Source organism: Scyliorhinus torazame, chromosome 6 (assembly GCF_047496885.1).
Source record: "Scyliorhinus torazame isolate Kashiwa2021f chromosome 6, sScyTor2.1, whole genome shotgun sequence".
Classification (NCBI taxonomy): Eukaryota; Metazoa; Chordata; class Chondrichthyes; order Carcharhiniformes; family Scyliorhinidae; genus Scyliorhinus; species Scyliorhinus torazame.
Window position 1 is genome coordinate 303,438,299 of NC_092712.1, and position 12,659 is coordinate 303,450,957.

Below are 12,659 nucleotides of genomic sequence, written 5' to 3' on the forward strand. Positions count from 1 at the left end.
GCACACGGCCCACTCCACAAGAGTGTTACTTCAGAAATGGAAAACTATTTTTTGAAAGCAAAACAATGTTTATTCTATGAACTCAAGTTAACCTTTCTAAAACAAACAGTGAACATCTGAGCAACCAGTAAATCAAATACAACCCCCAAAGAATACAACACGAAGTAATCTGTAAGCTGTCCTTTTAAAATCCAAAAGACTTAAAAAACCTTTAAACAGAAGCACATCAGGTTTACATTCAATACTGAGAACATTTATAATTCTGAATTCACCAAATGATCAAGAGATAGTCTTTTCATGGCAGAGAGATCAACAGTACAGCTGCTTTGGCTGACTTCAGCTGCAACACACTGAAAAACGAAACCAAAAAGACAGAGACACACCCAAGCTTTTCTCAAAGTGAAACTAAAAAGCAGAACCAGAGCTCAGCTCCACCCACCCTCTGACATCACTGCAGTAACATGAGCAGCCAAACATTTCTTAAAGTGACATTCTCATGACAGTATGGCGTGAGGACTCTGATGACTGCCCCCCCCCCCCCCCCGCCGCCCGTCTGGGCCCTCACCCATCTGTTGTGGGCCAACTTCTCCTGCAGGGACACAGAGGGGGTATTGCTTGCTGCACGTGACGTTGATTGCAGAGAGGTGGTCTCGGGGTGGGGGGGGGGGGATTTGGTGGGGGGTGCTTGGAGGCATGGGGGTTGAGCGGGAAGGGGGCAGGGTTGTGGAGATAGCCCCTATGGGGAGGGGTGGGGGGCGGAATGGGGAGTATGGTCAAGGAGCAGCATAGATGGCACCGCTGGACATGGGTGGGCTAGATTACAGAACGGTGCTGGGTGGGGGCGGTGCCAGGCGCATACTCGTGGGAGGGAGGCGGGGGAAGTGGTCGGGGCTTCGGTGCCAACTCACCCGTGCGGCCGAGTAGAGGCGATTGATTGTCTTACAGCACTCAGTGTCCATCCTGGGCATGCTCCCTGAGCTGATGGTTGCTGCCACTTTCTCCCAGGAGTCACAGGGCATCCCGTCTGGCCTCCACTGTGTCCAGTAATCTTCCCAGGTCGGCATCCACAAATCGTGGGGCTGGTCTTCCCAGCAGCATGGCAGTGATCTGAGTGGGGTTGGCTGTGCAGGAACGGTTTAAGTGCTGCTCTCCCTTGTTAGTGGTGAGCACAGTCCCGGCGAATCAGCAAGCGGGACCTAGAGTTGTGGCGTGAAGCCTGTGAGACCTCGTTAAGTGGACCAATTAACGTTTATAGCGGTGACGGCCTTGCCTCACCGAGCGTCTGGAAGCCCGCAGCATTTCCCGCTCACAACCACGCTTAGAAATCTTTAGGTTAAATCACACCCCCGATTCCCTGTGCAAAATAACCAGACCGTTAATGTTCTTGTCTTTAAAATAAAATGCAGTGAATACTCTGACCAATATTTATCCTTAACCAACATTAGTAAAAGCTACGGTACCTGGTCATTATCTCATCATTCTTTCTGGCTTTTGGCAATACGCAAATTTGCTGCAGCATATTTCACAGTACAACGCATCAAAAGGACTTTCTGAGGTCATTGGTCTGAATAGCACTTTATAAATAAAAGTACATTTCTTTGTTCCTATTGTAATCCTCTTATGAAATTAAATAGAAAACTAAGTGGCGTATAAATTTTTAGAAGATCTTTTATTAGTTGGGAAAATTTGTGTGGGAGCCACTACTGTCGTTAAAACACTTTCCCTGCACTTTTTGTGATCTAACCTCCGCGTACTCACAGGCCGAACTGAGGTAAGTGAGATCTGCAGCTGTCGATCCAAAACTAGGCAGGTTATTAGTAAGTGCTGCTTGATATGGCGGATGAGAGTCAGTAGTGTTGAATTTGCAAGCATAGACATATAACGGTGTAATTACACCCGCCCACTCGCCAGTGTCCCTACTGAGAAGAACATTTAAATGACAACATTTTACCCGTGCTCATCGGCCCGTACATTCCAAATAGGAATTTAGCATGGAAAACCTGAGCAATTCCATGCAGAATTTTATGATGTTACAATGGATTTAAGAGCTGAATTTCTGAGACAGAGTGAAAGTGGCTGCTTTTGGAAATGGGAGGAAGAGCAAGATGGGGCAAAGTGAAAGGAGGTAATTATGTCGCGCCTCACAGACTTCCCTCATATCCATGGGAGAATTAGAACAAAGGGCTCTGTGTTTGACCCTGATCTATCAACTCTCTAACAGCCAGAATTTCTCCTTAAGTCAGCATAGAGATTTCTGGGTAGACATGGGGGTTGTGCATGAAACTCTAGCTATTAAAAATTATTTTACCAAGCAGGTGAACCAGAGATTCTTAACCACAGTGACACTCTTAGATAGACACAGCTCCTCACTATCAGGCCAGGGAGTGGCCGTATAAGATTACGGATGTCTTGTGCAAATCAAGCTTTCTGGGCTGCAGCAGGTCCATTCTTGGCCCAGTCAAAACCTCAAACCTGTTGAGTGGTCTGTTTCCTAAACTCCAACATGGCGGAAATGTCTGAATGGGTCTGCGACCGCTCAAGCCCATCGCCACTTGGCTCGCCCTGCAGCCATTTAACAGCTCACCCCAGCTGTGTCAACTGAGGTAATTCTTTGATGGGAGTCTGTGCTTGCAGCCAAGCTTCATTATGTATGCTTGGCAGAGAGCCCATAAAGAGCTTTACTTTGTTGACACAGCTCTGGAGAAGAAAATAATGTCCATTTGACAGCTTTATGGTGTGATGCTAAACTATTTTTCTGTGATCTCTTTTGGCAATGGCTCAGTGTTTATTTGCACAAGATAAAGATGTATCAAGTGCTTATAGCTTGTGTTACTGATACCTTAAAGGTTTGGGTAATTGACTTTTATAGGTTTTAGCAACAACAGTTTTCAAAAAATGATTATGAATGGGTGTTTAAGCAGTTCCATATTTGCCATTGTTACCAAAGGATTCAGTACAGTGCGTACTGGATGAATGGGCGTGTAAGTGCTATGAGTTGGCATAGAGGGTATGTTAGGCCATTGGGATGAATGGAGGGCATGAAATGGAATGAAAGGCCATTGGCCATTTGACCTTGCCTTTCAAAAGGTTCTTGAATCAAAGGCTGTGAATGGGAGTCTTGGGGAGGTTGGTCTAACTCCACAAAAATTGCAGGAGCAAATCCTGTGCCACAAAATATTGGGGCGCAATATTCCATTTCTAAATGGCTCCGGAGTAAATATGAATGGAGAGAAAATCTCGCAACTTTTCTTCTTTACCCTGTCAAACCCATTGCTGGGTGTCATCTCCTGGAGAAACCAGCGCCAGGTTGTTCGATGTTTCCTGTTGACTGCAACCTCTCAGTTTTGGTATCATTCTACCTTTTAGGTACCTTCAGCAATGCCTCTGTATCCTTGTCATAACATGGAGGTCAAAATTGTTCACATTACTCCTAGTGTGATGTAAGCAAGGTTCTTCATGAGTTGAATATGACTCACCTGCTTTTTAATTCTATCCCTCGAAAAATGAACGGGTGGCTTGTTTACTTTTTTTAAATGAATTTATTAATCCTTGTTGCTACTTTTAGCGATCTGTGTATCTATACACCAGGCACTTTGTTTCACTATGCAATTTTGATATTGGTTTTCTAAGAAGTATACGGATTCGTTTTTACCTGGAACCAAAATGTATCATCTCACAGTTTTCTATATCACTGGCAGGCTATTGGACTAATCTACCAGTACAGTCAGGCTAATCTTCCAATGAATAATGGTTAAAAAAAGATTACGTCCACTCCAGTGTGAGATTTGCAGATGGTTTTATGGTTAGACAATGTACAAGAGTAGCATAGGTTTTGAGCAAATGTGAGAACAGCGTGTATACACACAGGCACTTCCATATTGTACAGAAACAGCTAAATACTAAACTACACAAACGTGGACGATTCATGGTCAACCGAGGTGGGTGAACGAAAAGAGGTGGCAAAATCACGTGAAGAAAAATTTGGTTTGTCGCCTGCATTTTGTCTAAGCAATGGTGGCAAACAGCTGTGCAAAAGTTTGTGCAGCTGTGACCTAAATCTTTCACCCAAAAATGCGTAAATGACCGGGTTCAAGCAGCAATGTACAAACGTGATGGATTCAGTTACTTGCTGGGCAATATTAAGATGTAAGCGCAGTTGACAACCGCTGAAAACATTCAGCTCTTTCAAAGACTCCAGGAACGTCACAACATTGTGCGGCGTCCAAAATACAAAAAACACAATCACGACAGTGAATATCACTCTGATGGCCCTGTGTTTCTTGTAACTCTTGTTTTTGAGCAGAGTCTGAATTATTCTTGCATAACAGAAAATCATGACGGCCAACGGGACAAAAAAACCCAACACATTGTCTTTGAAAAGGGTGAAGAGTTTCCAACTCGATGCGTTTTCAGCTGGGAAGAAAGTGTGACAGACCTTTCTTCCGTCAATGCTGGCAGTTTTGTTAAATATCATTGTGGGAAGAGAGGAGAATAAAGCCACGCACCACATCACTGCACTCGAAATAATCGCGTTACGAGCTGTCCTACCTCTGACCGAAAACACAGCATGAACAATGGCAAGATAGCGGTCTATACTGATCAGGATTATGAACATTATGCCACCAAAGTAGCCAAGCAGGTAAGCGACAATAATGATTTTGCAAAAGGCATCTCCCCAAATCCATTCATTTGCGGCAAAATATGCCCAGAAGGGGAGTGTTACAACGAAAAGCAAATCACAAAGTGCTAAATTGAAAAGATAAATGTTTGTCATATTCTTCAGCCGTTTGAGTTTTAGAAGAATCCACAGGACAAGGATGTTCCCTGGGAGGCCAAACACAAACACGAGTGAGTAGAGCACTGGTAGGAAACTTCCACCAAAAACCTTTGCAGATCCCATGTCACATGGAGGAAACAAGTCTTCATCATAGTCATACTCGTATGTGGTGTTCTGCTCTTCAGAAATGTTCACCGTGAAACACATCTCTCAGTAAACTAGAAACAAATAAGCGCCAGTCAGCGAGGCTTATCACTGAAATCGACCACAGATGGATTTACAGAGATATGTCGCAACTCGGTTTAAACTTCAATTAGTCCGAACTGGTAACAGAGTTAATATGTGACGTTTCAGTACTTACTGGTCATGAAGGCCAGCAAAAAGGGAGAATTAAATCTCCAGATACATTATAACTACAATAATCAATCCTTTATTTAAAAGCAGTTCTATATAAAAGTTAGAAATAAAACAACTTGCAAATAACACTTACTTTTCTCTCAGAGTGGTAATTATATGTTCTCTCAATATCCCACACAAATTATTGCCTCAGAAATAAAGCAGTTGTTCAGTGAAAGGTGATATTGCTTTAAAATGTAAACGAGGGTAAAGCATTTCCTGTCAATTTCTTTTGCCAATCAGATTAAAGTCATGCCTTCACATAATGAACCCTTTAGCAATATGAAGCATTTTTTCTTTGTTTCCTCTCTGTAAACCTTGAGTGACCTTAAACACCTTTAAATAACTTAGCCTTCTCCACTCTAAGGAGAACGGCAGGGCACGATAACACAGTGGTTAGCACTGTTGCCTCACAGCGCCAGGGACCCGGGTTCGATTCCCGGCTCGGGTCACTGTCTGTGCGGAGTCTGCACGTTCTCCCCGTGTCTGCGTGGGTTTCCTCCGGGTGCTCCGGTTTCCCCCCACAAGCCCCGAAAGACGTGCTTGTTAGGTAATTTGGACATTCTGAATTCTCCCTCTGCATACCCAAACAGGCGCCGGAATGTGGCGACTAGGGGCTTTTCACAGTAACTTCATTGCAGTGTTAATGTAAGCCTACTTGTGACAATAATAAAGATTATTATTAGAACAAACCTGGTTGTCTATCCATGTGGACACAATTCCTCATGCCAGGAACCATATGCATCAATCTTCTCTGTATCTCTGCCAAAGTGAACATCATTTCCCCGATGTGCGATGTCCTGAACTTGACATGACACTCCAGCAAGCCCTGAACTAGTGCTTTATAAAGGTTCAGCATAGCGTCCTGGCTTTTTAATCTCTGCCACTATTGATAGAGCCCACGTATTTACAAAACTGCTTTGTTAACCTGTCCGACCGCTTTCAAACATTTTGCACAAACATTCCCGGTTGTCTCCTTACTTGCAACTTCTATAATTTTACCATTTAGAAGGCTTGTGAAAGGAGGCGTGCAAGGGTCAATGAAAAAATGCCATCGAGTGGTGTGGGTGAATGGAGGCGTACACCTCACGCTGTCACTAATTTGGAGGTGAAGCTTCAGAATCTTTACTTAGAATGTTTACGATGTTAAAGGCAGGGCCTGTGGTTTAGAAGCTGCGTTGTAGATTTACTTGTGTCCTTGTAAGTTAAATAAATAATCAATTAATGTCACATTACTAATGAAGTTCGAGACTGAATTAACCTTTCTGATTAGAATACTTGGTGTATGGTTGCTCCAGGTACTCTGTCACTTTGAGTCATTGCAGCCTCGGCATTCTTCCTCAGGTGGTCAATGCCGTTTCCCTTTGCTCCCATGAATGAGGCACTGAGCTGGATTGGCCACCTCCTGCCTTGTATTCTTTACACTGACAATTTGGAGGATTTCCCTATTTCCATTCTAAAGATTTCTTTTTTTAAAATAAATTTAGATCCAATTAAGGGGCAATTTAGCGTGTTCAATCCACCTACCTTGCACACCTTTGGGTTGTGGGGGCGAAACCCACGCAGACACGGGGAGAATGTGCAAACTCCACACGGTCAGTGACCCAGAGCCAGGATCGAACCTGGGACCTCGGCGCCGTGAGACTGCAGTGCTCCCACTGCGCCACAGTGTTGCCCTTATTCTAAAGATTTCTTGCGTCAATACAGGGGGCGGAACTGAACAAGAAGCAATCAACACACAGGTTGTACATGGCAACCTGAAATGTATCGTGCAGATAGATGCCAATGACCACAGTGGCTGTTGATATGTAAATAAGCAGTGTACAACCTCACTTCTGTACTTAGGATGGAGGGAAGGCCATTGAAGAAGCAGGTGAAGATGGCTAGGCCTAGGACACTGCTGTAAGGAGCCCCTGCAGTGATCAGATAATTAGTTTTCAACAATAATAACCATCTTCCTTTGTGCTGGGTATGACCAGCCAATGAAATGTTCTCCCATTGATCCTCGTTTACTTCAGTTATAGTAGAGTTTTTTGGTCCCACAGCCAAACATCCCCAATGTTCCCCAGAGAATCTAAACTAGGCAGGGAGCAGGTTATTGGTGTGCAAGTGTATTTTGATAGCACTGTTGGCTGCTCCTTCTGTTACTTTGCTCCTTAGTGCAATAGCTCCAGTCCTGGGATTTTCTATGATTCTATGTTATAAAATTGATTCATACGAAGGTACACAGATGCATAAGACATTAAATATAAACCATGTGAATATCTGCAGTGTTAAATTGACTCACCATGTTCGATTTCAGGCACAAAGCATCGCCAACCTATCCTGCTACCTAAAAAGGTATTTATACACCTGCTCTCCTGTCCTGTTCTGCTGTTAAATTATAACATTTGGGTTATATTGGCTGGAAATCCGCAGCCGTTGAGATTCTCGTTTCCCACCAGCAGTGCAACCCCGGCCGTGGGTTCTGGAGGCGTGGGGCTTCAATGGGCTATCCCATCGTTTGTGGAGAATCCCGCCGGCTGCAAGCAGCACACCGCCGGGAAACCCACAGCTGGGGGAACTGGAGAATCCCATCCATTGTTTCCCCTGACGTTTCCTTCCATTATACAACGTTCTGCATTAAATTGGATCTTTCATGTGTCTGTTGACCACTCCTTCTTCGGCCTCGCTAGTCTGTCTGTGCCCTCCTCAATTCAGCAATTCAATCACAGCCCTCCCCACTCTTTACTGCTTTCCCAAGTTTGGTATCTGCCAACTTTGAAATGATGCCTCCCCCCACCCCCCCATGCCCTGGTCCAGGTCATGAATATATATCAATCCAGGGTGCCCACGTTGCGCTGCCAGGCTGTGCCAAGGTGCGAAGCTGGCATTTTGCACATGGCACGGTGTGGCTGGGGGGGGGAGGGGGGGGTTGGTGAGTGTGGTAGTATGCATTAGGGGTCATGTGGGACTGTGAAGCCATGATGTCATTGACTGACAGATCCCGGGTCCTGGTTGGACGTTGACCTCTAGCTCCGCCCTGAAGGCGGAGTATAAGTACCTGGAGCCCTCCCCCGCAGGTAGTCTACTACTGAACTGCGGGGGAAACAGTCACGCTTAATAAAGCCTCATCGACTTCACTCTATTCGTCTCTCGGAGTCTTTGTGCGCTACAATTTATTAAGCGTGCCTAAAAAGGACTATCCCGGATCATCCCAGAATGCCTGAGGATCAGCCCCCACGCAGTGAACGCGGCAGCAGCTTTCAAGCATTGGCAGACTTGTTTCGAGGCCTACCTCAGAACGGCCACCGGCCGGGTCACAGAAGACCAAAAACTACAGGTCCTGCACTCGAGGTTAAGCACGGAGATTTTCTCTTTCATCGAAGACGCAGAGGATTTCCAGACGGCGTTCGCAGCACTGAAAAGTCTCTATGTCCGCCCAGTAAACCAGATCTACGCTCGCTATCAACTCGTAACGAGACGGCAAAGTCCCGGAGAATCGATAGATGAATTCTACGCCGCGCTACTAATTTTGGGACGAGCCTGCAGCTGCCCGTCGGTGAACGCAAATGAACACACGGACATGTTAATGCGCGATGCTTTTGTGGCAGGTATGAACTCCTCCCAAATCCGCCAAAGACTTCTAGAAAAAGAGTCGCTAGGACTCTCAGAGGCACGGGCCCTAGCAGCCTCCCTAGACGTGGCCGCGTGTAATACCCGCGCCTACGGCCCCGACCGCGCTGCAGCCCATTGGGCTCCGTACGTACCCGTCGCGACAAACCCCCCCCCCCCCCCCGGACACCCCACAGGCTTGCGCGGTCCAAACACCAAGTCGCACCGGGGGAGCCCGCTGCTATTTCTGTGGCCAGGCGAAACACCCCCGACAGCGCTGCCCGGCCCGCGCAGCGATCTGCAAGAGCTGCGGGAAAAAGGGCCATTTTGCGGTTGTGTGCCGGTCCCGCGAGGTCGCCGCTGTCCCGGGAGAACAGGGAGCCCTGCACGCCGCTTAAGCTCCCCAACCCCCCCAGCGCCCCATGTACGACCCGCAGGCGCAGCCACTCTGGGTCCCGACCACCGCGGTCCCGGGAGAACAGGGAGCCCTGCACGCCGCTTACGCTCCCCAACCCCCCCCCGCACCCCATGTATGACCCGCCGGCGCTACCACTTTGGGTCCCGACCACCGCTCTCCCCGGAGAAGAGGGAGTTCTGCGCGGCTCTAACGCCCCCCAAACCCCCCCCCGCACCCCACGTATGACCCGCCGGCGCTACCAATTTGGGTCCCGACCAACGCTGTCCCCAGAGATGAGGGAGCCCCGCGCGTTCCTAACGCTCCCCAACCCCCCCAGCGCCCCATGTGCGACCCGCAGACGCCGCCATTTTGGGTCCCGGCCACCACGAGGGGAGGAAGGGCGCCGCCATCTTGGACCACCCCAGACCTGTACGACGCATGGGGGCGGCCATTTTGTCCACCCCCGCCGCCATCCTGTGACCCCCCAGCCATGTGTGATGCATGGGGGCAGCCATTTTGTTCATCCCCGACGCCATCTTGGACAGCAACAACGGACCCCAGTGTCGACGGCTCCATGGGGTTCGAAGAAGACGCTCAACTACTACAACCACGTCTCGCTTCAATGACGCTGGACCAAGCTCGGCCCCGGACACTCCAGACGACGACGACAACGGTGCTGATAAACGGGCACGAGACACCATGCCTAGTCGACTCCGGGAGTACGGAGAGCTTTATCCACCCCGACACGGTAAGACGATGTTCCTTGACCACCCATCCCAGCGCACAAAAGATATCCCTAGCTGCAGGATCCCACTCCGTACAGATCAAAGGTTTCTGCATAGTTACCCTAACGGTGCAGGGGAGGGAGTTCAAAAACTACAGGCTCTACATCCTTCCCCAACTCTGCGCCCCCACATTACTGGGATGAGACTTCCAGTGCAATCTACAGAGCCTTACCTTCAAATTCGGCGGCCCAATACCCCCACTCACTATCTGCGGCCTCGCAACCCTCAAGGTGCAACCCCCGTCCTTGTTTGCGAACCTCACCCCGGATTGCAAACCCGTCGCCACTAGGAGCAGACGGTACAGCGCCCAGGACCGGACCTTCATTCGGTCCGAAGTCCAGCGGCTACTAAAGGAAGGCATAATCCAGGCCAGCAATAGTCCCTGGAGAGCACAGGTGGTAGTAGTGAAGACAGGGGAGAAGCAAAGGATGGTCATAGACTATAGCCAGACCATCAACAGGTACACACAACTAGACGCGTACCCTCTCCCCCGCATATCCGACATGGTCAATCGGATTGCCCAATATAAAGTCTTCTCCACCGTGGACCTCAAGTCCGCCTACCATCAGCTCCCCATCCGCCCAAGTGACCGCAAGTACACAGCCTTCGAGGCAGACGGGCGATTATACCATTTCCTAAGGGTCCCATTTGGCGTCACAAACGGGGTCTCGGTCTTCCAACGAGAGATGGACCGAATGGTTGATCAACACGGGTTGCGGGCCACGTTCCCGTATCTCAACAATGTAACCATCTGCGGCCACGACCAGCAGGACCACGACGCCAACCTCCAAAAATTCCTCCAGACCGCTAAAGCCTTGAACCTCACGTACAACGAGGACAAGTGCGTTTTTAGCACCAACTGGCTAGCCATCCTGGGCTACATAGTGCGCAATGGGATAATAGGCCCCGATCCTGAACGTATGCGCGCCCTCATGGAATTTCCCCTCCCGCACTGCTCAAAAGCCCTGAAACGCTGCCTGGGGTTCTTTTCATACTACGCCCAGTGGGTCCCCCAGTACGCAGACAAGGCCCGCCCTCTAATACAGACCACAACCTTCCCTCTGTCGACAGAGGCTTGCCAGGCCTTCAGCCGCATCAAAGCGGATATCGCAAAGGCCACGCTGCGCGCCATCGACGAGTCCCTCCCCTTCCAGGTCGAGAGCGACGCCTCCGACGTAGCTCTAGCGGCCACCCTTAACCAAGCGGGCAGACCCGTGGCCTTTTTCTCCCGAACCCTCCACTCTTCAGAAATCCGCCACTCCTCAGTGGAAAAGGAAGCCCAAGCCATAGTGGAAGCTGTGCGATATTGGAGGCATTACTTGGCCGGCAGGAGATTCACTCTCCTCACAGACCAACGGTCGGTAGCCTTCATGTTCAATAATGCACAGCGGGGCAAAATCAAAAACGACAAGATCTTAAGGTGGAGGATCGAGCTCTCCACCTTGTGGTAGTATGTATTGGGGGTCATGTGGGACTGGAAGCCCTAATGTCATTGGCTGACAGATCCCGGGTCCTGGTTGGCCGTTGACCTCTAGCTCCGCCCTGAAGGCGGAGTATAAGAAGCCAGAGTCCTCCCCTGCAGGCCAGTCTACTATTGAGCTGCGGGGGAACAGACACGCTTAATAAAGCCTCGTTGACTTCACTCTATTCGTCTCACGGAGTCTTTGTGCGCTACAATTTATTCAGCTATGGAGCTCAGGATCATTCCGGAATGCCTGAGGATCAGCCCCCACGCAGTGAACGCGGCAGCAGCCTTCAAGCACTGGCAGACTTTCTTCGAGGCCTACCTCAGAACGACCACCGGCCGGGTCACAGAAGACCAAAAACTACAGGTCCTGCACTCGAGGGTGAGCACGGAGATCTTCTCCCTCATCGAAGACTCGGAGGATTTCCAGACGGCGTTCGCAGCACTGAAAAGTCTCTATGTCCGCCCAGTTAACCAAATCTACGCTCGCTACCAGCTCGCGACGAGAATGCAAGGTCCCGGAGAATCGATGGACGAATTCTACGCCGCGCTGCTGATTTTGGGACGAGCCTGCAGCTGCCCTTCGGTGAACGCAAATGAACACACGGACATGTTAATGCGCGATGCTTTTGTGGCAGGTATGAATTCCTCCCAAATCCGCCAAAGACTTCTAGAAAGAGAGTCGCTAGGACTCTCAGAGGCCCGGGCCCTAGCAGCCTCCCTAGACGTGGCCGCGCGTAATACCCGCGCCTACGGCCCCGACCGCGCGGCAGCCCATTGGGCTCCGTACGTACCCATCGCGACAAACCCACCCCCCCCGGACACCCCACAGGCTTGCGCGGTCCAAACGCCGAGTTGCACTGGGGGCGCCCGCTGTTATTTCTGCGGCCAGGCGAAACACCCCCGACAGCGCTGCCCGGCCCGCGCAGCTATCTGCAAGAGCTGCGGGAAAAAGGGCCATTACGCGGTTGTGTGCCGGTCCCGCGAGGTCGCCGCTGTCCCGGGAGAACAGGGAGCCCTGCAAGCCGTTTACGCGCCCCAACCCCCCCAGCACGCCATGTACGACCCGCAGGCGCAGCCGCTCTGGGTCCCGACCCCAGCGGTCCCGGGAGAACAGGGAGCCCTGCACGCCGCTTACGCTCCCCAACCCCACTCCCCGCACCCCATGTATGACCCGCCGGCGCTACCGCTTTGGGTCCCGGCCACCACTCTCCACGGAGAAGAGGGAGTTTTGCGCGTCCCTAA

At 49.8% G+C, this 12,659-nt stretch overlaps 1 protein-coding gene across 1 annotated transcript; it reads right to left on the minus strand.

Annotated features, from left to right (window-relative positions):
- Window positions 1-3,798: 3,798 nt before the first annotated feature.
- On the minus strand, window positions 3,799-5,347 carry LOC140425823 (C-C chemokine receptor type 4-like). The gene is made up of 2 exons (XM_072510220.1): window positions 5,268-5,347; window positions 3,799-4,995 (listed from the first exon to the last, which is right to left on the minus strand). Exon 2 carries the CDS (start codon window positions 4,982-4,984, stop codon window positions 3,905-3,907), a length of 1,080 nt encoding a protein of 359 aa, XP_072366321.1. The 5' UTR covers window positions 4,985-4,995; window positions 5,268-5,347; the 3' UTR covers window positions 3,799-3,904.
- Window positions 5,348-12,659: the final 7,312 nt, after the last annotated feature.